Source organism: Myotis daubentonii, chromosome 1 (genome assembly GCF_963259705.1).
Source record: "Myotis daubentonii chromosome 1, mMyoDau2.1, whole genome shotgun sequence".
NCBI lineage: Eukaryota > Metazoa > Chordata > Mammalia > Chiroptera > Vespertilionidae > Myotis > Myotis daubentonii.
The window spans coordinates 1,780,408-1,807,082 of NC_081840.1; the positions used below are offsets into that span (position 1 = coordinate 1,780,408).

Consider the following 26,675-nt stretch of genomic DNA (forward strand, 5'->3'; position numbering starts at 1 on the left):
GGTCGGGGCATGTATAGGAAGCATCCAATTGATGAGTCTCTCTCACATCAATGTTTCTCTCTCTCTCCATCCCTTCTATTCTCTCTCTTAAAAAAAAGGAAAAAAATATCCTTAGGAGAGGATTATATATACATACATACATACATACATAACATGGACCTCATCCTTGCCTGGGTGGCTCAGTTGGTGGGAGCATTGTCCCCTGCAACCAAAGGTCACCAGTTCAATGCCCGGTAAGGGCACATGCCCAGGTGGCAGGTTTGGTCCCTGGTTGGGGCGTGTGTGGGAGGCAACAGATGGATGTTTCTCTCTCACATTGAATGATGTTTCCCTCTGTCTCCCCTTCCTCCCTAAGATCAATAAAATAAGTTAAATAAATAAAAGGACCTCAACTCTCCCAGGACCCTCTTCTTCCCATTCGGCTGTCCCCAACCCAAGACTTCCGAGCTGGGGTGGGGAGGGGAGGGGGCCTGTGCCTCCGGGCCTGCAGGAGTGCAGTGCTGACCACAGCCGGGCACCATGAGAAGTGCTGGAAACAGTCCCTCGAGGCCCACGGGCCCCTACGCAGCACTCAGGGGCATGTGTACAGTCTGTGCTCTGAGGCCTCCATGCCTACTCCTAATTTCAGCCTCTAAACTGTAAGCACGCCCTAACCGGTTTGGCTCAGTGGATAGAGCGTCGGCCTGCGGATTGAAGGGTCCCAGGTTCGATTCCGGTCACGGGCATGTACCTTGGTTGCGGGCGCATCCCCAGTAGGGAGTGTGCAGGAGGCAGCTGATTGATGTTTCTCTTTCATCGATGTTTCTAGCTCTCTATCTCTCTCCCTTCCTCTCTGTAAAAAACCAATAAAATATATTTTAAAAAATAAATAAATAAACTGTAAGCACTAGGTAGTCAGGAGACAGTTCCTGATGAGGAGGGAATTCCGCTCCCTCTGCCCGCATGGTGCTGTGAGGATGAAGCAGTGTAAAAGCTGGCTCGGGTTCGGGCCGCCAACGCTGCCCGAGGAGCGACACAGGCTCCCCGAGCAGAGGCCTGTGGCTGCTGCCAGGGCCTCCTGTGCTTTCAGGTGCAAGCCAGGGCACTTTCATTCCATCGTGAAATTCACTGCCCACTTATGTCCACAGTGAGGCTCATGCCCGGGTGAAGTGAAGACGCACTGGGACATGTAGCAGAGCACCGTCCTGTAAGTGGAAAGTAAGTGCGTGTCTGACCCGCTGCTGTGTGAGGTGCCCGACGGGCATCACAGGACGGGAGCTCCACCTTTCCCGCTCACTCACCTCCATAAAACCAAGCAGAGACCCCTGCCCTCCTGCTTCCCAGCACAGTGCCGCCCGCCAGGAGGGCTCCTTTCCCGCCTGCTGGGGGGCGGGGGGCTTTGCCTCCTGCTGGGGCCGGGGGGGCTTTCCTGCCTGCTGGGGAAGCTGCGGATGGGCCCCTGCTGAGGAAAAGCAGCACATGGCCCTGGGGAAGGGCAGGCGTTGGGGAGCAGGGAGGGCACCCAGGGACGGTGAGTGGTGCTGAGAGGCAGATGGACGGCCCGGAGGAATTCATCACCAATACCCTGCGGCCACCACTGTGATGAGAAGGTAGAGAAAAAGGTAGGCGTGGGGTGGAAAGACATCATTCTTTATAAATAAAAGGCTCCTTGGTGTCAGTATTCACATTAGAAAAATATACACGCCTTGAAATAGACCCTCTGCATAAAATCAGTCCGTCAGGCTGTGTTCTGACTCCCTCTCGCGGGGAGGGCTCTGCGCCTCGGTCTCCGGAGGAAGCCCTCCCGGGCCGGGCTGCAGGGCAGGCCGCTCCGCTCAGGGCCGGTGAACAATGCCCGCCTCCCAGACACTACGGCGCCCGGAGGCGCCAGGACAGTCACGTGGGAAGACAACGGCTCCGGGCACCCGCTGGTGATCTCAAAGCCACGGCCTCACCCTCGGGACGACGCTCTCCGGTTCCCTCTGGTCAGTGTGTGGCCGGGTCCGAAGGGCGACAGGTCCAAGCCCCGCACGTGGCCCGAGACCCACCGAGCAGACAGCGGAGGCCCGGCTGGGACACGGGCTGCAGGGACAAGACTTTCTCCGGCGGAGGGACCGCAGCCGCGTGAGCAGGGCCTCGCCGGCACTCCGGGGCTCCAGCCCCGCCAGGCAGCAGGGACGCACCCCTCCCGCGGACATGCAGCCGCCGCGGAGTCCCCGCCGCCCAGGTCTGAAGAGGCTCCCTGCGCAGCCTCGGTGGGGCTCGCTGCGGCCGGCTCCGGGTCAGCACCCCCGGCTGGGCTGTCCGGGCTGAGCGTGAAGGCCCGGCCCACTGACATCCCACGCAAGGGGGTTCCACACAGGCTCCTGGCTGCTACGCCGGCAAGCGCTCTCAGCTGCTGGCCCAGCCCGTGCTGCTGTTGCCCGCAGATCTCGGTGTGGTGTGGCCCTCCTCACGCCGGGGACAGGCGGTCCCATTGACTCCGGGGGCAAACCTGACGGCGAGGGAAACGGGAAGTCGCCCGCGGGCTGTGTCATGGCCTGTGCGCCGCGCTCATTGTCCAAACAGGCTGCCCACGCGCATGTGCAGCAAAAGGAAAACAAACTCCTGCTGCCTGGACGGGAGCTATCCGGGACGGACGGATGGACGGACGGACGGAGCCACGGGAGGAAGTGCAGCCCCGCGGGCAGGGAAGCTGGGTCCCGCGGGTCAGAGTTCTCCCTGTTCTCATGAATAAACCTGCCCCGCCCCCCTGCAGGATTAAGCAATGAGTTAGGAATGGAGAGGCCTCTTTAAATCAGCCCCGCACCAGCGGGCGGCCCTGCGAAGCTGGCTTGTAAGGGAGTTTCCCACGGTTCTCAACATGCCCAGGTTCAAGGTGCCCAACGAGGGCAGGACTGAAAGCCAGAATACGTCATGTTTGCAAGTGCTACATCTCGGCGGGCACTCGGAGCCCAGTCTCCGGAAAGACTAGCCAGACTCGGGGGAGCCCTGGGCCCCTCCTGGCACACCACCCACCACCACACGGCGGCTCTTCATTTCAACACGGGACCCAAGAAAACCTCCAAGACCTCGAGGTTCCTGGGGACGCATATGAGCGACAGAACGTGGGGAAGCCGAGATAAAGCTCTTGAGAAACCGGAGGGCAGGGCTCTCTTAAATGTGGCCACAGGGGCTCCGGCTGAAAAGCAGGCCCTTGAGTCACAGCTGTAACCACACAGCATCTCACCCTTGCTGGCCGCCCGGGGACGCCGCCGGTGTCCTCTGGCCGCTGCAGGCGGAAGCCTCGGGGGGCTCCTGGGGCAGAGCTGCCCTTCTGGGCCTTTTCGCTGAAGTCAGTGTCTCCCCTGCGGTCTAGGGAGAGCGGACAGTCAGCGGCAGGAAGGTGCAGGCGGCCGGTACCTCCCCTCCTGGAGCGGCGCTGAGAGTGAAGGCAAACCCAGCCGTCCCCTCGCAGGCCAGGCAGGCCCCGCCCCGCCCCGCCCCGCCGGCCCACCTCGTCCTCCCTCTTCGGCGGGCTGGCCTCCCTGCCGCTGCACGAGTGTCCGATGCCGTCGTCGGTGTGTGTTTCTTCCTTGCGCAGGAATTCCTCCGCGATTCCCAAGGACTCAGCCACCTGAGGAGCACAGGGTGAAGGACTGAAGGCCTGCCTCTGAGTCTGCGAAGTCCCTCTGTCCAGCGAGGCGCCGTCTGGACAGGGAAAGTGAAGGTCAGTGTGAGGTGGAAGAGCCAGTGGTGAAATGCCGCTCCCAGAGCCAGAGCCGCTGGGTTAGCAGGCCAGGAGACACCAGCAAGGTTTTTAATAAAATTTAAAACACTCTCTTTCGTGTCACCACAAGCTTAATAACGTTAGTCTGCTACCACGGCAGCTGTCTCGCCCACTGTGCCTTCTTTTCTGAATTCGCCCCGGTACTTCAGAGAAAGAATCCTGCCTATTCCAGAACCACGTCTCCTTTCCCAGTCGGTGGACGGGACGTGGATCTGGGAGGCTGGGAGCCCCTGGCTGGCCCTGGCAGCTGCCCATGTGGGACCACAGCCGCTGGAGGGGTGGGGGGATGACACCAGGTTCCATGTGAAGCAGCAGGTGTGAAGGTCATCGTGGACATCGGTCGGCATTTACACCCGGACCGTGGAGAGAACTCCAAGAACATGAGGGGGTGGCAGGGAAGCAAGGGCAGGTCAAGGTCAGAGGGGAGGCCAGGGGCCTGACAGTGTCCCCTGGTGAACAGTGTGGGACTCTGCGGGCCAGAGAACTGCTCCGGGGCATGGCAGTGGGATGAGGCGATTCTCCCTGACCACGTGGCACACGTCCTCGCAGCAAAGGCTTGTATCCAAAAGAAACCAAACCAGGGCTTTTTCAAAAACATTTCTATCAGAAACAAACAAGCAAAAAACACACACAAAAAAGAAGGAAAAAACAAAACAAAAAACCGCATTTCTGTCAAGGACCCAAGATTGCTAAAGGCAATTTGATGACAATGACATTGAAATGATAAATTTGTCAAAACAACCGCAAGCAAGACCGTTGGGCTGTGTGTAACCCCAAAATCTACATAATGAAGGACCCTATTAACCGTGGCAGTGACTCCGACTCCGATCAGCGGGAGGAGAATCGCGGTGGTGTGGACTTCCTGGAGCTTATCTGCATTTCCGAGTTCCCTGAAGACAGCATTCATCGCCTTCACGTGAAGAGAAAGAGTGGCAGCGCGGCCGACAGTGCCCACGTCACCACGGAAATGCACATCGTCCTACAGAACCGCTCGTCCTCCGAGCAGAGCGCTCCCCAGCGGGACCCTTACCTCGGGATCCTTTATTTCCAGGGGCTCCTGAGATCGCGGGCTGGGGCCACGGAGGTAATCCTGACACATTTTTTTAACCATCTGATGCAACTCTTCAAACTCCTTGTACACGGCTGGGAACACAGGCTGATGACCTTTCTCAGCCTTAATGAGGATAAAAAGGAAAAGACGCTGACACCGGAGGCAATGAGAGGGGAAATACAGAAGGACGCGTCGAGGGAAGGAGACGGGTTCCTCAGCCCTCGCCGAGGCCTGTCCCCGGCAGGCGTTCCCTCACTGCCCAGGGAGAGCCTGTGTGCCCAGCACTGCGCCCGCAGGGCTGCACGAGTGGGCCCGGAGCAAAGGGGACACAGAAAGGCCTGCGGGGGGCCTCCTCTCCCTGGCAGCTGCTGGGAGGTGTGCGGTGTGGGTGCAGGAGCCCAGGCGCAGCATCAGAGTGGGCTCACCAGGGCCCAGAGCCCGGCTTGGAGGTACCCAGCGTGGGGGAGTCCAGAGTGGAGGAAGCCAGGGAGGGAGGGTGGGTAGGTGCGTAGGTGGGTGCTGGGGCCGTGTGCCGCCAGGGTTTGCTGCTACCCCCTCGGTGCCTCCCACAGACGCTAAAGCTGCCCGGGGAGACCAGGGCCTCCGGCAGCACCAGCAGCCTCACCAGCTCTGTCCAGAGGGAAGGACTGCAGAAGACCTGGCTCCTAACCTAACGTGAAGGACACCTTTCTAAATGGCCCCTGGTCATCCCCTGGACCGTGCAGGAACACTCGCCTTCGTCAGCAGAAATTCATACACGGTCACGGCCTGGGCTAGCCGGGGCAGAGCCAACTCCACGAGGTCCTCGAGCGCACACTGCTGCAGAACCTACCAGAAGAGAGCGACTGACATCTTTGAAAGCCCACAAGAATCTCCCATTAGCCAACAAGCTGCTGCAACAAAGAACATAAAAGGCAGAAAGGTCCCTCAAATCTCAGTGATGAAGCCACTCTACACTACAAACGCTCTGCTTTGTGAACTCTCTCGCTTGTTCCCCATGAACAAAATCCTGAGATCCACCTGGATTCAGAGCCTGACTCCCCGACAGCCCTGAGCACGGAGTGGATACGAGTTCTGGATAACGACATGGCGACGGGGAGACGCGCTCCCTTCTCTCCAGGGCTCCAGGCTCACCAGCCTGAGAAGAACAGGCACAGAAATCCCAAGGCAGCCAGTCAGGGCCCCACCAAAGCACAGGTGAGAGAGGAAGAGGACCAGGTGACAGCCAGGCAGGGCAGGGGTGGTGGTGGCGGGGAGTGGTGGTGGCGGTGGGGGGGGAGGGTATCTGGGAGGCAGCAGGGAGGGTGCAGTCCGCAGGGCTGAGTGACCGCTGGAAGAGGAGGGGTGCGTGAGGGGAAAGGAGAGCCATGGGTGCTCTGGGTGCCCGGCTGAGCTCTGGGCAGACCTGGCAAGGTGGGTGGGACAGGAACCAGCTGTGGGACGTTTGGAATCGAGGCTGAAGCGCCAGAGAGGTCTGAACAGGAGGAACGGACGTGGGAGCCAGCAGGGGAGCGTGGGCCGAGACACAGGGGGATGGACGAGGGCAGCCAGGGCAGCAATAGGGTGGCGGAAGCGGAGAGCCCTAGAGACAGGAAGGCCCGAGGCTCAGGGAGGACATGGGCTCAGGGAGGCTGAGGAGCCATCAGCGGAGCCAGGGCTCAGGAAAGTCACAAAAGCAAAAGGAGGACCGTTCTCTGCGGGACCGGGCGTTTAACTCCGACTAAGCCCTTTGGTGACAATGACATTGTACACGGCTGGGAACAGAGGCCGTGCAAAGCCCTTTGTCACTGCAAAGCCCTTAGAGCAATGACCAGCTGGTTTCCAGCACTCGGGAGGTGTGGGTGGAGGGAAAGTGGGCGTCGTCTCGCCACACCTGGCCAACAGCAGCCAGGCACCTCCTCCTTCTCTGGCAACTGTCCCAGGCCGGTGTGGCTGTCATCTTTCCCCGAGTGGGGTGTCTCTCGCGCACACTGTCCCCCCCACACCCAGGACAGGCCTGGTCCGTGCGGGCAGCGGCGTGTGCTCTAGTGCCCGGTTCGGAGGGCCTCTCTGCGAGTCAGGGTGCGGTCAGCAGTCCTCAGCGTCCCGTGCCACCTCGCTAACGTGAAGGACCACCGTGTTCGAGTCCCCGTCACACGGAGCAGACAGGCCGTGCGTGGACACCAAACACTCTAGATCCAGGTTCCAGACCTGCCACCCCAGGGGGCCTGTGCGCGGTGCAGCCTCTGCGGTCTCAGCTCCTCACTGTTAAGCGAGGTGACCACCGTCAGGGACCGTGCGGGGAGCGCACCAGGAACTCCGCACGGGCCGGGGCCGCGGCTGGGCTGTGCAGAGGGCCTAACCGGGTGGGGGAGGCTAACTGATGCTAACGAGTGGTCAAGCCAAGGACTACCTCACCTCCTACTCCTGGACACGTCACCCGGATTAATGAACAAGCCCCCACCCCTACCCCCACAAGCCAGTTCACCAGGGCTCCATTTCCGCTAGAACCGTAACCTCACGGAGCTCTCTAGGAAGCCACTTCCTGTGAAACCACTTCCTCCCCTGTGTGTGGAGCCGGTGTCTCGCTGACTGGCCTCGCGCTCTCTTGCTGGCTCTCACTTCCCTTAAGACATCCATCCATCCGCCGTGGCCAGGCCAATACATGCGTCCTGGCCAAAGGCAACTTGAGTGAGTCCCACCTTTCCCAGTTAGTCCAGCTAGATTCAGTGCGCTGCCCTGGCTGGTGTGGCTCAGTGGACAGAGCGTCGGCCTGCGGACTGAAGGCTCCCAGGTTTGATTCTGGTCAGGGCACATGCCCGGGTTGCGGGCTCCATCCCCAGTGTGGGGCGTGCAGGAGGCAGCCGATCAATGATTCTCTCTCATCATTGATGTTTCTACCTCTCCCTCTCCCTTCCTCTCTGAAATCAATAAAAATATTTTTTAAAAAGAAGATAAATAAATAAATAAATAAATAAGTTCCGTACACCTTCTTTCCGGGCTGGGTTGGAGATTCCCGGACTCAAAACCTGAAACATGCTTTTATATCTTGCAACTTATGACAGTAACAACCGCAAAAACTACTTCTGTTGTTTTCTGAATGGCTTCCATGAAAACATGGGTATAATTTTCCAAAACGTATAAAGACAAACAGCCCTTGCTGTAGGTAAGACCCTCTGGTCCATTCAGACAGGTAAACCTGAATGGTTCTAGGTGAACAGCCTGGAATTAACTGCGGGCTCCAGCCAAGTGCACTCCAGGTGAACTGCCTACCCATCTGGGTACTTTACGTTCCAATTCAGGAGCCCAATAGCGAACGGCCACATTCCACGCCAAACAGGTCTCACCCCATGTGAGAGCGACGTACCTCCTGGAGCCGGGCTCTGCTCCTGGCAGCTCGGCTCTGGCCCGCGGGGGCGGGGGCGTAGCCCCTTTCAGGTCCGGGGCGTCTCTCTGATTCCCAAAGGGCTGCGTAACGTCCATCTGCTGGTTCCGTCACCAGCGCTGCTTCCCCTTCCATAGGCTGACCATTCTAGAGGGTGTTGGGAGGGGCAACAAGGGGAGAGGAGGCGCCCAGGTGTCACTGCCGATGTCCCAGGAGGCACCGTGGGCCGCTGCCCCCAATCCCGACCTTTCCCAAGACGCGCTGTCAGCTGGAGTGCGCTGCACGCAGCCCGATGACCACGCCGGAGGACCTGGCTGCGCCGGACAGACGCCTCCCTTCCCCGGCAGCAGGCCCACAAGGTGGGTCTCAGGTCCCCCAACAAGAGGACTTGGTTCTGCTTGAGCCTCTGCCTGAACCCCTCGAACACCATGAAGGCTACTTTAAGGGTGACGGCAGCAACAGGACACTGCCACCAGACAGAAAGCTCACCTGCGGGCCACCCCGAGCTGACGGGGCCCCTTCCGCACTCAGAGGAGCTGGTGTGGACGGTCCCGGGGGCGTGGGGCCACGGGGCCTGCCCTCCGCACAGCCCCGGGCCATGCTCCCCTGGGCTTTCTCAGACAGCAACGGCTCCGGCGGGGGCTGGCCGTGGCCCGGCTGGAGTTTAAAGTGCCGGGCCAGTCCCCCCTTCCCTATGTACGACTTCCCACACGTCTGACACCTGAAGGCTCTGGGCCTCAGGGAGCTGCTCGGCAAGTCAAAGAGCGCCTGCTTGTCCCTCTGCTCCTCCTCCTCTTCCACACTCAGTTCTGAATAATCGTCCGAGTCGGACGGGTGGCTGTCGGCCAAATCCTCCATCCGTATGAATTTATAATCTTTGGCTTTATACCTGGGAGGTCGAGATATCCGCCCAGAACGTGTTTTCACTTTGAAAGGTTTTTTTAGTTTCTCAGTGTCTTTTGTATGCAAGTTGGAACTAAATAAATTTGCTGAACTGGATGAAACAGATGTTACTGCCGGCTGGCCGGAGGTTGGCTGAGGGGCCGACGTGGCGCCGAGTCCATTTGGCGCCTGGGGAGCCACAAGTCTCACCGCAGGGACCGGCTGGAGGGCGGGCAGTGACCTCTGGAGCAGCACCTGGACAGGAGGCTGCGGCCGGGCGCTCAGGAGGGGCTGTGCCCTGGGCAGCCGAGGGCTGGCGACGCTGAGCCCCAACACGCGGCAGTGCCTCCCGGGCGGCTGGCTCGGCCGGGCTGTCCTGGGATGGACGGTGGCCAGCTGGGGCTTCGGCCTTTCCTGACCTTTCGTTTCTCCAGACGTTACCGTGACACAGATGGTTTCCAGTTGCTTTAAAAAGAAAAGAAGCATTTAGCTTATCAATGTTTCCGCAATTTTGCTCTCATCTTAAATCCACCATGGACATTTTTTCTACGTTATAAAATGCACCCCGGCCGCCGTGGCCGAGTTGTTGGGTGTCGTCCCGTGCACCGAAAGGCTGCCGGTTCAATTCCCGGTCAGGGTGCACGCCAGGTGCTGGGCTCGATCCCTGGTCGGGGGTGTGAAAGCAGCAACCAATCAATGTTTTAGTCTCACATTGATGTTTCTCTTTTCTCTTTCCCTCCCTCTCTCTCTAATTATCAATAAAAAATCTTCAAAAAAATAAAATTATGCCCGACCAGCATGGCTCAGTGGTTGAGCGGTAACCTATAAACCAGGAGGTCACGGTTCAATTCCCGGTCAGGGCACATGCCCGGGTTGCGGGCTCCATTCCCAGGTTGCAGGCCCCATTCCCAGTGTGGGGCAGGAGGCAGCCAATCAATGATTCTCTCTAGTCATTGCCGTTTTGATCTCTCTCCCTTTTCCTTCCTCTCTGAAATCAATACAAATGTATGAAAAAATAAAATTATAAAATGCATCTCAAAAATCTATGTAATAAAAAAAAAAGTCTATGTAATATAGGGTGTCCCAAAAAACGTATACACACACTTTGAATAATTATAAAAGCAGTGCTTATTCAAATGCATTTCATTCTTGAAATGGAGCCGTCACCTGTTAAAGTGTGTAGTTTTGGGAACAGCCTGCATATCTGTACCGTTTATAGTGATGTTCCTGAACCTTTCTGACCACACCCAGTGATACATTTTGTCACATCCACAGGTTAGTGTGGAAGCATTTGCACACATAAGTAATAGAAGTGCATGCGCCAAACCCTATTGTTTTAGAACGACCACAGCACAAACATGGCCTAAATTTTTGATCTGCCATGGCCACTGGTTTCCCATGTGGGTGTCACGTTCGTTTCACTGAGCAGACTTTCCGAGTCCCTCTGGGCGCCAGCGTACACATCGGCAAAGCCCTGCCTCCCCAGAGGAGGCCGGTAGTTAGTCCCCTGCCTGCCCCAGTCGCCTGCAGACAGCTGAGCGGGACCTCCTGCCCTGAAATCTGTACTTTCAACAGCTCCACTGCTGGTTCTGAAGGCAGAGAGGTTCCCTAAGGAATGCAGACAGGAAAGCAATGCCACCTGCCACCGTGAGGCAACTGGGGCAGTGACTCCCGGGAGTGGGTGGCTTCCCAGATGACCTCTGGGGTGGGGGTGGGGGTGGGGTCCTGGAGGCTGAGTAGAATTTTTCCAGGTGGGAAGGTATTCCAGGTGTAAGAAAAACAGGGCGCGGCTATTAGAGGAAGCTAGCAGTGTTTCTGCGGGGCAGGAACGGGAGGGACGGGAACAGCCTGACCCGTGGGTGTGTGTCCACTGGGGCTGTGCCTTCCGATCCGCACCACCCCACAGAGAACCCCCTTCTCTAAATGCACCCCCCGGCATGCCGCTCCTCTTCCGCACGTTCAACGGCACCCCTTCCCAATCTAGTGCGGACACCACCTCTTCCACAACCGCTTCTGACCCCTCAGCCAGAAACCTCTTCCTCTAATGCATTTAGCCCTTCCCCTGTGCCTACAGCTTTCTTTTCTTTAAATATGTTTTTATTGCTTTTAGAGAGAGAGGGGAAGGGAGAAGGATAGAGCGAGAACCATGTGCCCTGGCCGGGAATCGATCCAGTGACCTCTTGGTTCATGGTTGATGCTCAGCCACTGAGCAACACCGCAGTGTCCTCTAGCTCTCTGACTGTGATCAGAAGTTTCAGTCCTGTTTTACCTCCCTGGTTAGATTATTGCCTCCTTAGGGGCCAGGGGCACATCTTGTTTGCCGCTGTGGCCTCCGCGGCGCAGCTGGTGCTCCAAGAGTATTAGCTGAACAGGCCGCACAATTCCATTACTGTGATTCCAGGTAGAATTTATATCCTCCCTTGAAATATTAATGTTTATTGCATATAACATTATTATATTTAAAATAATTTTTCTTGAAATATTAAAAAATATTTTTTAAAAACCACACACACACACACACACACACACACACAAAGAATTTATATCCTTCCAATTAGAGGAGCTACAGAACACAATCGCGCCTCCTAACTGCAGTTTGCTTTCATGTGGTGGAAAATGTCATTTTTGGGCTCTTTCCTAAGTTGTCACACCAAACCCAAAAGGCTGTGGCCACATTCAACAGGCCCTGGAGGGCAGCCACACGCGGGGGACCCTGGGCAGTCACCTAACCTCGCTGAGCCTGTTGCTGGTCTGTAAACGCTGATACAAACCCTTGTGTGCGGCTGCTGAGAGCCACACTGTGCGCGGCACGGGGCCAGGCAGGGGGCGGTGCGTGCAGACTAAGGCCACCCTCACCCTCTGACTGCTCAGACGTGCCGTGTCCAGCGCATGCAGGAGGAAGCAGTTTGGGCAGAATCGTACTTGTCTTCTCCAACTTTAGCTAGACAACTCTCCAGGGTGGATGCGGAAGTGGGTACAGCTCCAAGAAGCCGAAATCACCGGGTGCGGGGAGGGGGCCTCGACCATGAGGACTGTCCATTCTGTTCTCTGCCCACCTGGAGGAGGAAGCGCCTGGGGAAGCTGGGATGAGGGGCGGCTGTCATTCACGGCCCAGTGCTGAAAGGGGACCTGGGCTTCTGCTTCGGGGGCTACAAGACCCTGTTTCATTCCCCACCTCCCTACTAACCAAGAGCCTGGCACCCTGGAAAGGATGCCACTGGGAAAGGCGGTTTTGTGGTATATTTTTTGCATATTTCATGCATGAAGGGTATGGCAGGCGCTGTGCTGAGCACTGAGTTACAAATCCAGGCGCTACGACTGCAGGGCGCCAAGTCCGCACCCCCCATCACCACGCGCCTAACTCTGCCGGCCAGAGGTTGAGCATCGACCTAGGAGCCTGGAGGTCACGGTTCCAGGCCCAGAAAGGGGGGGGTGGGGGCGTGCAGGAGGCAGCCGATCAATGATTCTCTCTCATTACTGATGCTTCTATCTCTCCCCCGCCTCTGCCTTCCTCTCCGAAATCAATAAAAAATATACTTTTTAACAAAAAATGTACTTAATTCTGTCCTGAGTCTCGGCAGCTGCCACCGGAAAAGTTCTCGGCGGTGGCTCCTGGGAACCCATCCGGGTCTCTCGCCACCGCGGCCCCTGCGGCTCCCAGCACCTGCCGGGGAGCGCCCGCCGGGTGTCCTGGTGACGCTCGTCCGCGGAAGTGCCCGTGAGCGCGCAGTGAGCGGCGAGGCCTGCGGCGGCGCTGGCGGCCGGCGGCAGGAGGGCCCGGCGCGGGCGAGGCTCCCGGCCAGGCGCGTCGGGAGCCGCAAACCCCGGCGGAGACGGCGGGGGTGAGGGCGAGCCGTCCCCGGGAGGCCAGTGCGGGGACCCTGAGTCTGGCCGGGCGGACGTGGCCTCCCCGGCCCCGTTCCCCACGTCCCTCCCGGCGCCTCACCTGGGGCGGCAGCGGGCGCGGCGGGCGCACGAGCTGGGCGCGGGGACCCGGCTGCGGGGCGGCCCGCGGGACGGAGGGCGGCGGCTGCGCCTGGGCCACCTGCTCCAGGACCTGCCGCAGCTGATCGGGGCCCAGCGGGGCCAGGCGCGCGGCGCTGCCGCTCCGGCCCGGGGCCCCCGGCTCGGAGCCCGCCATGGCGTCCGACGCGGGGACTCGAACCGGGGCCACCGGGCGACGGCGGCTCCGACTCGCCTCACGGGAAAGGGGCGGCTACGAGTGCCGGGCGGGCCCAGAAGCCTCGGAAGGCGACCGCGAAGGGATACGTCGGTGGGCGGGGCGTAGGGTCGTCCCGCCCCCTCTGGTGGCCCCGCCCCCTCGCCCAGGACAGAACCAGCCGGCCACGCCTGTCTGTCAAGGAAAGATCTCACCTTCAGGGGTCACGTCCGGCAGCTTTTGAAACCTGTCGGGCAAGAAAAACTTCCTCTTCCCATTTTGGTTCGGCTTTTGAGGGCCTGCAAATTAAACTGACAAAAGACAGGTTAATTAGAGAAAAGACAAAATGCAACCGTGTTTTTATTCATGTACCTGCCAGAATTCACAGGAAAATAAGTGACTCAAAGAGGCAGTTAGAGTGTGGGCTGTACACTCTCACCAGAGGAAGGAGGGAGAGGGGGCGCCGGGGAAATGGGGCTGTTGGGAAGGTGAATAGGCCCTTCCCTGCAGTAGGTGGGGCGATGATCGCTTGTGAAATGCGTTTAGGTGTCCCAAGTTAGTCTTTCCTGATTGCTCCCAGGGAAGGCGATTTATGACAGTCGCATTCTTCTGCGTTCTTTTTGGAAGGCTCTGCTTTTTTAGGCAGAAAAGACTGCTCAGGAATTCAAATGCCTTTTGCTCAAAATGTTTTTTATGTCACAGAGGCATATTCTGGACCCCTTCAGTCCTCGTTCAGGAAAGTGTGCGCTCTGAGGGCAGCAGTCTCAGCTGCCTCCTCTGTGTGTCCCTGCATCTAGCAAGGAGCCTGACACAGACATCCAAGATGCGACATGCAGCTCATGGGCCGGAGTCCATGCCTGGTGTCCGCAGCCCCAAATTCTTCTAACTGACCCCCCTAGGCCAGGCCCTCTTCTGGTTACAGATGTTCTCACTGAAGGTTTTATTTTAAAATATATTTTTATTTATTTCAGAGAGGAAGGGAGGGGGAGAGAGAGAAACATCAGAGATGAAAGAGAATCACTGATTGGCTGCCTCCTGGATGTCCCTTGAGCTCACAGCCCCAGCATCTGCCGTTGACCTGAATCCAACCGGAACCCTTCAGTCCGACCCTCTATCCACTGAGCCAAGCCAGCTACCGCCTCGCTGGAGATTTTTCAAAGATGTCTGGAACCCTTGCTCTGGACCCTGATATAAAAGGACATTGGCTCCTCTAACCAGTTTGGCTCAGTGTATAGAGCATTGGCCTGAGGACTAAAGGGCCCCAGGTTCGATTCCAGTCAAGCGCATGTACCTTGGTTGCAGGCATATCCCCAGTAGGGAGTGTGCAGGAGGCAGCTGATCAGTGTTTTGCTCTCATCCATGTTTCTAACTCTATCCCTCCCCCTTCCTCTCTGTAAAAAATCAATAATATATATATATATATATTTTTAAAAAGGATATTGACCTTAAAAGCTGGTGGGCTGGTGTCGCTCAATGGTTGAGCATCGATTGACCTATGAACCAAGAGGTCATGGTTCAATTCTCGGTCAGGGCACATTCCCTGTTTGCGGGCTTAATCTCCAGTAGGGGGAGTTCAGGAGGCAGCAGAGCAATGATTTTCTCTCATCGTTGATGTTTCTATCTCTCTCTGCCTCTCAACTTCCTCTCTGAAATCAATAAAAATATGTTTTGGGGTGTCTTGTGTTTTGTTTTGTTTTTTTAAAGATGGCTTTTGCTAATCTAAACACTCCTGACTACCCACCTGCAGACTTGAGCCATGAGTGAGAAATAAATTCCGTTGCCATCTGGCTGCAAACTGCAGAACCAAGAGGGAGAAATGTGAAGCCTAAGAGCTCTCTGAAAAAGCAAAAAAGTGGCAAGAAGCCCGGGGCCTGGAGGCTCAGCTGGCTGGAGCGTCGTCCTGATACCTCCAGGTCGATTCCCAGGTCAGGGCACGTGGAAGCTCTCTAACAATCACTAACAACATGAAAGACAGGCTTCCACACCAGACCGCCTCCTAAAAACACGGCGGTCGGGTCTGGTCACCGTCTCCAGAGCGGCTGGCATTTGCGTCTTTCGCTTTCTGTGCGGGACGCGCCCCAGGCTCTCTCCATAAACATCCGTGGAATGAATGAATTACAAGCCGGGATTTCAACTCTAAGAACTCCGGGAAACTGGGGTCTCCACCCAGGGCCCTGGAAGCTCTGCATGGGGAAGCCACTGTCGGTAGCCTCTGAGAGCGTCCTAAGAAAGACCCTCAGGGTGGCCGCGGGGTGCGGCGCCCGGGGACTCCGGGGGACAGGCACTGCCAGCCGTGCGCGGGATCCTGCTCTCCCTCCACAATGGCCGCTGCGACAGGTTTGAGGCGGAGTCCGGAATGATCGCGCGACTGTCTCCTGTTTGCACCCCGTTTACAGATCTCAAAAGCCGTATTTGAAAAGCATATTTTTAAATATGCTGTAAAAGAACTGGCAAGTGGATTTTGCTAAAAAAAGCACTCTGGCCCGTACGGGGATCGAACCCGCGACCTTGGCGTTATTAGCACCACGCTCTAACCAACTGAGCTAACCGGCCAGTTGGGATCTGGAATTCGCCACGATGCCTATGAGGGTTCTACGCCTGCGCTCGCCGCCAGCGGGCCCAGCGCCCCCGGGCGACTCCGGGACGCCGGCTCCTTCCCGCGGCGCCTGGCGTCATTCCTTCGGGCGAGGAAAAACCTGAGGCCCCGGGGCTTCCCGGAGAGGGTAAGCGGCCTCTTGGAGCGAATGGGAGTTTTTCACGGGGGAAATGCAAAGGGCCTCCGCTGGGAGAAAGGTTTTCAGATACCGCAGCTCAATGCTGACTTCATCTCGGAGAATCCGTGCCGCTTGGAAACTTCCTCTACCCAGGGCTTTCGCTTTGGCTAAATAAAGCTTAGAAAATAACAGAGAACCCGAGAGATGACGAAAGAACCACCGAATTTCCCACCGCCCATCACAGCCACGCTGGGGTCTTGGCATCCTTCCTGCCATTGTTTTTTAATTTTCAGACATATTCAGGCTGTCCCCCCAAAATGTATACGCACTCTAACAGCTCATAGCTCAATGGATGTTTCTTTCTTTTCAGATTTAACCCACAGGAATATATCATTATTCAAAGTGTGTATACATTTTTGGGACACCCTGTATCTGTATCTATATATCTACGTCTTTCTCTATCTCTATCTCGATAATCTATATCTGTATCTGTACCTATATCTATATCTATAATTCAATCTAACCTTGCTTAAGATACCATTTTAATCTTGCATTTTTTACTTAGTATTCTATCATAAGTCTATCCCTAATAATTGCAAATACCATCTTAAACGGTTCTTCCATGTCTGCTCCCCCTTTTAGCTGGAAAATGTCTTCATTCACCCTCTGACTAACTAGCACATGAATAAATCCTGGACTAGCTGCTGGGTGGGCAACTGACAATATTCACTCCAAAGGGCCAGGATCTGCATGCAATGAGAAAGTGTTGGGAAGACAACACTCAAACGTGTCGGTTCCCCAAACGCGGATGTCCCAGGGGCCACTGGCGCTCGGAGGGGGTCCCTCCTCTGGTCCGGATGCTCAAAAAACTGCTCCCAAGCCCAAGTTGCATCAGGGTTCTCTGTTGCGAGCAGGAAATCCAAGTCTCGCTCATCTTGCAGAACAGATTTAGTTGAAAGGATGTTAGGCAGGGCACCAGGAAGGTTAGAGACCCAGGCGTAGACAAAGGACCACTCAGTCAAAAATAGTCACTAAGCCTGAGAGTGCCCTAAACCCGCTCCACCAGCCGTGAGTAAAACACATGCCCAGTCCCCTGGGAGTTAGCTGTGGCAGGGGACAGAGCGAGTGGAGTGCTCGGGCTGTGTTCAGTGCCCCGTAAAGAAAGCCTGCTGGTCGTGGAGGGCTGGGCCGACTCCTGAGACGGGGACATTTGACAGTGTTCTGAAGGACAGCAGTGGGTAGGTGTAGACCAAAGTGGGTAGAGCCTGTGGGCAGAGGGAATGGCTGGTGATGGCAGGCATCCTCTCCATTTGCTTACACCTGAATGCCCGGAGCTTGGCACAGTCTGCAACAGTACGTGTTGAGGATCAGGAGGCAGATGGATGAATGATATAATTTTAAAAGCTTATATTTTAAAACATAGTCATGTCACTGTTCAAACTCTCCACTTCTGGCCAGGCCCTGATAGGATGGCCAGATTTTGCAAATAATTTCATATAAGTACATGTTATGCAATATTCGGGACGAACTTATACTAAATTGGTAGTTGTGTATCTGAAGTTCAACTTTAGCTGGAAGTTCTGTGCTTTCTCTGGCAACCCTACACCAGAGGAGCAGCCTTTGGAAAGAACCCCTCTAAGAGGGCGGTGCCCAGCATGGTCTGGGGGAAGGGGACAGAGGGGATGAGAGGAGGAGCACAGAGGCTTTGGTGGGGGAGGAGCGTGAACGGTGTGCTGAGCATTGTGGGGTGCAGGTGTCTTTGGGACCTCCAAGCTGGGAACAGATCTGGGGGTTCCCAGGAGAGGCCTGGGCTAGCGGTGCTGGGAGCCTTCTGGGAAGATGGCAGTGAAGGCTGTGGGTATGATCAGCTTGTCTGGGGCTGGAGGGGGGTGAGAGCGGGTGGGGTGCACCCCACGGTGAGTCACATGGAACACATAGTCCGCAGAAGGACGGGTGTAGCTAGTGTGGAGGCTGAGGGAGGGAGGTTCACAAAGGTAGGTCAGCGGGGTGGATGCCAGAGGTGCCAGGGGGCTGAGAAGGTGTGGGAGGCAGGCAGACCAGTTGGCCAGGCCCTGCCAAGACCCAGGGACAGGGGTGTCGGGGGAACCCGGGATGAGAACAGTCAGCTAAGAGGGGCGGGCACATTCCAGATCCATTCCAGACCCAGGTTCAGGGGAGCGACCACCTGTGGGAAGTGGAGAGAGGAGGGGTCCAGCCCGCACCCCAGGTTTTGGCTTCTGTGATTGACAGCTGGTGCCCTTGGATAAGCAGGGAGCCCAGAGGAGCCAGGGAGAGTGGGGGAGCCCGCAGCCCGGGCAGGGGGTCTAAGGCAGCGACCTCAGGCCTGAAGCTCAGGAGCGGTCAGTGCTGGGGAGCAGGTGGCTCAGCCCTGCAGAGGGGCAGGGAGGGGGCTGCCTCCACGGTGGAACCCGGGAGCAGGCACACAGGGAGCTTCAATGAGTGTTTGTGGAAAGGATGAGGGGGGACCCAGGGACCGGCCAGTGTGCGCCCTGAAGAGCTGTCCCAGATGGGGGAGAATCAGGGGACAGAGGCTGAGAGCTCCCAGGGGTGAGCGGTCAGGTTCAGACCCTGCAACAGCCAATGGCGCAGGGGAGGCGGCCTGCAGGGGTCCACACGCTCAGTTTGGCTCCCATCTTTGGGGAGGGCAGCTCGCAGAGGGGGCGGCTCCCCCAGGGGCAGGGCCTTGGAAAGAAGGGGAAAGGAGGCCACAGGAGGCACCTTACAGAAGAGGCTGGTGAGGGAGGAGGGACACGCAGGCGGCAGCTGGACGGCCGCCATGAGGTCAGGTCAGGGGGGAACTTCACCTGCCGTCCTCCTCCCTCCTCGGCCTCTTCCTAGTTGAGTGGCCTTGGAAAACCCAAGGATCATTTTAAGCTGAGCTCCTGCTGTGATAGAAATCCCAAATCAAAATGGGATTCCACTCAGAGGGACTGAAAATACACCAAGGCCTGGGAAGAGCGGCTGCCTGGAAACAGGAAACCTGGCTCCCCCTTCTCTGGCCTCCTGGCCGAGGGAGGTCTGCATTCCAGGGGCCCAGGCCCCGGGGGCGGACGCGGGGAGCCCGAGCCCGGGCATCGCTGCCAGTGACGAGCGGCGAGGAAATCCAGGACTCAATTCTACTCCAACTCATTTTATTACAAACCCATCCTTGTGCTCCAGCATCAATGGCTAATTCGTACACCTCACCGCACTCAGAGACAGAACACATTTGCACACCCAGTTCTTTCTCAGCACATCAACCCCAGTCCCCAGGTTAAGCCCATCCCAGGAGAGCACCTTAGTAAACCGGAAACCATGTGTCAGGAAACCGGCCATATTCACACTTGAGGTGCGACTCCCAAGGAGAAAGATTGAGGCCAACTGATGTCAATATAGGCTGTCCCCCAAAAAGGTATAGAGAGCTCAGGCTGCTGTGGACAATGAATCCCCATTGAATGTAAATACAGGCTGTCCCCCCAAACAGGTACAAAGAGGTCAGACAAGTGATGGAAAATTCCCTCCATTGAAAGTACGTGTAGTATCCCCCCAAAATGTAGACACGTTAACAGCTGATAACACACTTAATTTTCACTTCTTTTCAGTTTGAACAGATTTGAAGAAATGGGTGAAGACGGTAAGATTTGAACAAAGACCATGTCTCCACGAGGCTTTTTATGGGGACACAGAAAAGTTAAAGTTGGGGGGACCCAACACCCAGCAGTCGAGGAATCGAGGGCAGCTGTTGAGAGAGATGCGCACAAACACCGAACCGAAGGAACGATTCTTGATGTCTGCAACTCCGTGGCTGCGTCAGTTCTGGTCCCGGCGCTGCTGCTGCTGAAGCAATGGAGCCGCAAACACCGAGAATCGCTGCGTGCGGTGTTTCTGCGCATCCTCTGTCCACAGCGGCCCTGGGTGCCTGGACTGGGGCCCGTTCGGGACCAGACCCTTCATCCTGGACGTGTCCCCATCACAAACTCCAGAGGATACATCTTCTTGGTTCCAAGCTGAGTCTGGCTTCACCCATTCCGTCAAATCCGCTCGCCCTGAAAAGGAGGGAAAACTGAGTGATCAGCTGTTAAAGGGCGTGTACATTTGGTGGACAGCCTGTGGCACATCCATTAGGGGGACACCTCAAAACACATATATTTCATGAGGGCCTACACCGGGTATGGAATGTATTAAATTGGGTTTCTATCCCGGGAAGTGACGCAGAAACAAAGAATCCAAGTGTCATCCTCGATGGCGGACACCGGGGGCTACAGCCGCGTTACCAATCAGGCTGCACCCGCTCCCGCACACGCTCCCCTCTGCACACTGTGGCCTCTGCTGGGAGGGGGCGGGCAAGGCTTCTCTGCGCCCGGCGGGGCAGAGCCCATGATGGTAGAAAAGTGAACCCGGGGGCAGGTCCGGGGCCCCAGGAGCCAGCTGGAGAGAGGCACAGCCTGAGGCCACCTGCCCGGAAGGCCGCGGGCCCCGGGCTCAGGAGTGTGGGGCCCAGGCCTGGCTCGGCAACGCTCTGGGGTAACAGTGAGCCCGACTCCAAGGTCCACCCAGGGCCGTGAGGTCTTGGTCGTCTGGCCGGTCTGGGCTTCTCCTGGGAGCCCCAGGCTTCTGGAGATGGAGCCAAGTTTCCGGACCACAGGGCCCAGCCCTGAGAGCGTGCCTGCAGGTACCTGCTCACCCGCACCCGCACACATGGACGCTTTCATGGAGGTCAGGTTGCTGACACGTGTTCTAAGGGGCACAGCGTCTGCCTCAGGGGGGGTGTGTCACTGCACTGTGAGCATCCCCGGGCCAACGTGGATGTGTTCCAAAGATACCAGTTTCTGGAGGGTCAGACGCGTGCAGCCATCGTGGGAGTGTGACCCTGGGGCCCGGCACAGCCCGTTCACGAACCGAAAGCTGGGAGCAGCGGGGGGAACCCTTCCTCGTTCCAATGTCGCTCCCGGCCCCTCAGGCCGATGGGAGAGGGGGCCCTGGTGGTCAGAAGGGGCGTCAGGAGTTTGAAGGCTCAGGGGCTGCAGGTCCAAGAGACGAGTCACCCACGGCCACGCTCCATCCTCTGAGCTCCACCTGCTGGTCCCACGCAGCTGTGGCGACGCCCACCTGCTCTCTATGTTGTTCCTGTGACTGATGTTCTCAGGGGCCCGTTGGCGTGGGAGCCACGTCGGGTGACTTGCGTGGGCTCTTGGCAGGGAGCCCCTCTCTGTGGTCCTGCCCTGGACCCATCGGGCTCTGAGAAGCTTACAGCCGCCGGGACAGGGGCCACGGTGGCCACCTGCCCTGAACGCCCGGGGCTGAGGCCTCGTCCTGGCAGCCGGGGCAGCAGTCACTGCGCGGTGCTGGGGCTGGAGCTGCTGCGGCCGCCACCTCCCGTGGCCGTGGCGGGGCCGTGGCGGAGGCTGCAGGGGAGCCAGCCTCTCCTCCTTTGGGGGAGCCAGTGAGAAGCGCCTCCTGTCCAGTGGTTGGCACTGGGGACCCAGGCGGTGAAGGAGCTGGGGCACAGGGTGTGGCTGGCTGTTTCTGCCCCTCGAGTCCTCAGAACCCCCGCCTTCAGGTGACTCCTGTTTGCCGGCCTGTGGCCTGCGGTCCCAAGCAGCTGGGCTGAGGCTAGGCTGACCGCCCTATTTAGGGACAGGCACCAGCGGGCAGCTGTGTGGGAGGTGGGGGGGCGAGGGGCGAATGGGGTGGCCTGGCTCTGCCCAGACAAAGGCTCTGGGGAGGCAGGGCTGCCTCAGGGCGCACTGGGTGGGCCTCGGGCTCAGCAGGTCTCAAGTTGGGCGGCACACACCGCCCGCCTTCAGCAGCTTCCCCCGCAGGGGCTGACAGTCCTCCTGCGGGCACAGAGAGGGAGGGCGTCCTCCCTTTGCTCCTGGCAGGTGCGCCTGCCTGGCCCCCGGTGGTCAGGAGGTGAAGGTGTTTCTGAGCAGGTACCCTGGCAGGTCATCGGGCACCTGGGAGTGTCCTACAGAGAAGAGAGGAAGGATGGAGAGGACGGAGTGAGGGTAGGAGGGTTCTCGGAGAGCCCTCCCCTCCCAGGGCGTGCCCCGCACAGGCCACAGGGCCAGGACCAAAGTTTCCGCTCCTGCTCGGCCTGTTGACAGCCTAGCATCTCCCCAGCTCCCTCAGCGCCCTTGGTCAGGACGCCAGGCCTGGGTGCTGGGTCACAGAGGCACCTGAGTGGTCAAGGCTGCCTCCGTGGACAGCCACTCCCTTCAGTATCGGGCCCCCAGGGCCTGGGGCAGAGAAGGACAGTGAGACATGGGGCTGCAGCACCCCATGCCAAGGGGGGGCGACCACACCGAGGCCTAGCAGCAGAGGCAGCAGGGCCCACGGAGCCCAGGGACAGAGGTGGGGCTGTGCCTCATGGGCTGTGGTCTGAGTGGGAGGCCCTGGCCGCAGGCCTGAGCGGAGGCCTCCACTCTACCCATCGCTCACAGGGCGGGCCCGGAGCAGCTGGGAGAACTTGGGGCACCAACTCACGAGGCTGCACCAAATGTTGGCACAAGTCCAACACATAACTCCTGGGCACACCTGCTGGAGACACTGTCCTCAGATCCCTGATTTCAAAGCGCCCTGACCCGAGTCTGCCTAGGACCACTCCACACCTGCGGTCCGGGCCTCACGGGCCAGGAGGGCACCCTTAGGATTTGAGAACCAAGTCGGTTGCCACCCTAACAACCGTCTGTTTAAGAAGTCCTCCTCTCCGCATGGTGACTTTGACTGCACCATGGGTTTACCTTGTATTTTGTGCTTTCTGCAATCTCTGAATTTTCTACCATGAACGTATACTCTTGTCAAAGCTAAACAGGATCCTAATTAAAAAAAACATGAGGGCAAAACCCCTAAAAAACCTGCAGCTACCTCATCGTGGGACAGGCGATGGGCTCTCCAATCCCAGTGGCACAGGCGTGCGGTGGAGCTCCGGGAGCACGAGGACAGGCTGTCTGCACAGCGTCGGGCTCCAGGCAGCCCCGGGCTGTGGGCCCGGAGCCACACCCACTGTCGGGATTGCGGGCCCCTCCTCACTCTCCCAGGACCTGCCCCCTGCCCCTCAGCCACTCAATGTCACACCCACCGTGAAGTCTGAAGCACCCAAATCTTACCCCTTGACATCAGGCCTCCACTGCGTGCCGTCACCTGGAGGAGCAGAGCGGCGGACACAGCCCAGCCAGAGAGACCTCGGGTTTCCACCTGCGCCCCCGGGAGACAGGCCGAGGGAGGACCAGGCCGGGGCAGCCCAGGAGTTAGTGCCGGGGCAAGAGTCCAAGTAGGGGACACAGCAAGCGACTAAGTCAGGGCGATGGTGACTCCTGCTTTGGCGTGGCCTTGTTGTCATGGCGACTGAGGTTTCCATTTGGTTCAGGGTTTTTCTTTTTCCAAGCGAACTGGTTTTCTTGGGCTTTTTGTTGTTGTTGTTGTTGGAGTTTTTTGTTCTTTTAAAAGAAATTTAAAAATTTTCAGAAATAAAGGGTATATGATCAAGACAGGGATAAAGGGAAAGGATTATAAATCTTCGTGGTCGGAAAAAAGGGAGAGGCTAGTTAGGGAGGGGGGGGGGTGGGTGCATTAAATGCAGCCTTTCATGACGTCAGACCAAGCAGAGCTGGCCACTGGAGGCTTGTCTTTGACCTCGACATGCTTCTTTCTGCTCCAAAAGGCACTCTTTCGTTGTTCCGTTGCTAAATTGTCATCCGGATAACCAAGGGAGGACGGATAAAAACACAGAAAACAGCGAGGAAATGAACTGAATAATGGACAAATGACGCTACATTCGCCAAATGTACTTGGGAAACCAGAATCCAGTCCAGCCCGGGAGAGACGGCAACATTCCCCCCAGCACAACCAGCATCAGGGCCCGGTGAACCCTTTCTGCTCGGACTCCAGTCAAGTGATGGAGTGGCAGCTGGAGCCAGGGCTCCACGTAGCACGAGAGGAGCATTCTGTACTGCTCAAGGAGTCGACGCCTTAGACTGTTTTTCCATTTCCATGGGTTACATTGTTAAGCAAGGGTGTTTATTGATGTAGGGGGCAGCTTTCCTTACTCATCCGCTTTTTTGTCCAATGTGTTTTCATTGATTTTCAGAGAGGGGGAGGGAGAGGGAGATGGAAACATCGATGATGAGAACGATGGGTCGGCTGTCTTCTGCACGCCCATCCTAGTGTGCCCTGGCCGGGAACCAGAAGGTGATCTCCTGGTTCAGGGGACGATGCTCACCCCACTGAGCCACACCAGCTGCGCTTACTCATCCATTTCAATGACAGGCTCCCTGACATCCTGTCTCACACACAACTAACTCCTGCTCCTCTCCAAACACTTCGTGCCATGTTTCTGGCCTGCTGCAGGCAGTGAAACAGTCCACCTGCACTCCTCAGTCATAATACTTCTTTTTAAAAAGTCCTCACGGGAGGATTTTTTTCATTGGTCTTTAGAGAGAGAGTGGATGGGAGGACGTAGGTGAAGGGAGGGAGAGAGCAAGAGAGGGAAACATCGATGGGAGAGAGATACATCTACTGGTTGCCTCTCTCACAAACCCCAACCGCGGCCAGGATCAACCCTGCAACCGAGGTATGTGCGCTTGACCGGAAATCTAAGTTGCGCCCCTTCGTTCCTTCAATGCTCTAACCACTGAGACGAACGGGCAGGCTCACTAAGAATTCTGGTACCTCTCACAGCCTCTGATGGCAGGATGGCTTTGCACATAACGAAAATACCTACCTCTATCTGATACCCAAACACCCTCAAACTCAAGCATTGTTCCAGTGTAGATCGCGCCGCATCCTCTCCTCTGGGTTTCGCCCTCACAGCCTTTAAGTTCTAGTCTTATGAGAGCAGACAATTGGTCTAGTGACTTCCTCAACACGTCAATCCATGAACAGAAGGGATTTCTCCAGTTCTGATGGAGGATTCCAGTGCACAGCTGCACCTCTGCTATTTCTTCCCCCACAGCGCCACCTGCTGACACGGCTCACACCACAGAGCAGGGACCCGCTCCTCAGTGCTGGGGCCCCAAGTTGGCTGAGCATCTTCAGGGACCAAAGCAGCTTGAAGGGCAGGCAGTGCTCACAGCGGTTCAGAGTTCGGGCCCCGGAACCTGTCAGACGCGGGTTCGGGTCCCAGCTCCAACACTGATTCTCTGGGCCAGTGCTGACCCTGGTCAAGCATTCCTGAGCTCCCCTCCCAGCTCTGAACGGGGGACAGGAATGGAGCCGACCTCCCACGGCAGCTAGAACTCAAGGAGACGGACAAAGTGGGTCAACTACCGAAAGGCTGCTGAGCCCAGAAAGCCCCCTCGCACGGCTGCCGTTACTAACTGCAGCCCCTGACCTGCTCACTCACGGATCCGAACCACAGTGGGGATCCGTCAAGCAGTTTTTTCTCAGAAGGTTTTGCTAACTCAATTGGGCTGATTATAGCTCATTCACCAACGTAGCCAATCACACCAGTGGACGTGATACATGTCCAAAAGTGTGAGGAGCCAGGATGAAAACCCGAGGCCACAGAACCCTCTGGAGAAAACCAATGCTAACAAGGCAGTAAGCTTCATGATCATTTACCTGCACGTGAGTGTTTCCCTGACTTCACCTCCTGTGAGACCGGGAACGCAAGCAGCAGCCCCCAGACAGTGTGTCCGCGTGCGCACACTTCATGTCTGCATCTCGAGTGACACAGCAGGACTTGCAGTGGTGACTGCCACCCGGAACGGCTGGTGCACCCGTCACAGTCACAGGCGCCTTGTCACGGCCCCGGGTCCTGTCAGGTCCTGGCACCCCAGCCCCTGGGAGCCCATGAGTCTCGGGCCTGGCCCCGTCTTCAGAAAGTCCTAGTGGCCTGCATCAAATTTTTAACTTCCTCAGGGGGCATGTTTGGCAGGTTTATAGGCAAATAATCAATAAAATGATATTTCAACGTGAATGTGAGAACTAAACCACCTTTCAGTCGATGGCTTTAATTGGTTCTAAGAGGAACCCCCCCCCCAACCTTCCATCTCTGAAATCAGGGTGCAGCTTGGAGCATCCCTCCCAGTCACTGTCGGCTGGTGGCGATTCTGACAAAACCCTCACTGCCACCACCCGATCACTTTCTTTCTATGAGCACAAACTCGGGCAGCTGACAGCTGACAGCCTCTTAGATCCCAGGAAACACAGGCAGCACATGCAGCTGCAAATCCACTGTGGACCCAATGGCTCGCTCCCATCACAGCCCTCAATGAGCAGGTCCAGCGCCCCCTGGTGGGAGGACTCAGGGCCAGGTCAGGTGGGAGAAGAGAACCACACCGACTTCTCAGAGCCACAGAGAGAGCAGAGCCCGAGCCTGGCTGAAGGCTGGCAGACGTCCAGGACCTGGTACATGAGGGCTCTCCCGACAGAAATGGCTACCCCGAGGCCTGGCAGAGACACGGCGCCCCAAACACATCCCCTCCTGAGCGTGTCTCCGCGGTAACTGTCTGGAGATCCGCTCTGGATATGCGAGGTCCCACCACAGTGGACGTGATGGGGAGGCTCCTCATGCTGAAGGAGCTAACTGGTTCTGGATGAAACTGCCACCACAGTGACGTGGGCTTACATGTTCTACTTGGGTGTTCATACACCTCAGGGGGCAGATGGGGGCGTGCGGAGCTCCCTTCAGGCTCCAAGCACACGTGTGCGCACCCAGCTCGCATCTCGTTGGTTCTGCCCTGACCTCGAGGAAGGCCTGAGATCCTCCCCTTCACGCCCTCCTGCAGCCAGGCCAGCCCCTCCTACCTTTTGGT

General features: G+C 57.5%; 1 protein-coding gene and 1 non-coding gene across 4 annotated transcripts; both read right to left on the reverse strand.

The window, feature by feature from the left end:
• Positions 1–1,608: 1,608 nt before the first annotated feature.
• On the reverse strand, positions 1,609–13,285 carry ZNF839 (zinc finger protein 839). 3 transcript variants are annotated; one of them, XR_009451435.1, is made up of 8 exons: positions 12,992–13,285; positions 8,653–9,510; positions 8,146–8,310; positions 5,529–5,627; positions 4,779–4,922; positions 3,476–3,669; positions 3,209–3,333; positions 1,609–2,473 (listed from the first exon to the last, which is right to left on the reverse strand). XR_009451435.1 is itself a non-coding variant. In XM_059685747.1 (8 exons), exons 1-8 carry the CDS (start codon positions 13,184–13,186, stop codon positions 2,371–2,373), a joined length of 1,809 nt encoding a protein of 602 aa, XP_059541730.1. In that variant the 5' UTR covers positions 13,187–13,283; the 3' UTR covers positions 1,609–2,370. The 3 variants fall into 3 exon arrangements, 2 of the variants coding, with proteins under 2 accessions (XP_059541730.1, XP_059541746.1); XM_059685747.1 differs by having other exon boundaries at positions 3,476–3,595; positions 12,992–13,283; XM_059685763.1 differs by lacking the exon at positions 8,146–8,310 and having other exon boundaries at positions 3,476–3,595.
• Positions 13,286–15,683: 2,398 nt separating this feature from the next.
• TRNAI-AAU (transfer RNA isoleucine (anticodon AAU)) lies at positions 15,684–15,757 on the reverse strand. The gene has a single exon. It is a non-coding gene; the product is annotated as a tRNA-Ile (tRNA).
• Between the last annotated feature and the right edge of the window lie 10,918 nt (positions 15,758–26,675).

Excerpts from the sequence above, each read along its gene's own strand:
- ZNF839 (XM_059685747.1), bottom strand. The coding sequence starts at position 13,186 with ATGGCGGGCTCCGAGCCGGGGGCCCCGGGCCGGAGCGGCAGCGCCGCG. Across the intron at positions 9,511-12,991 it reads CGCGCCCGCTGCCGCCCCAG|CAACTGGAAACCATCTGTGT; the intron begins GTGAGGCGCCGG and ends TTCTTTTTAAAG. Across the intron at positions 8,311-8,652 it reads CAGCTCGGGGTGGCCCGCAG|AATGGTCAGCCTATGGAAGG; the intron begins GTGAGCTTTCTG and ends AACACCCTCTAG.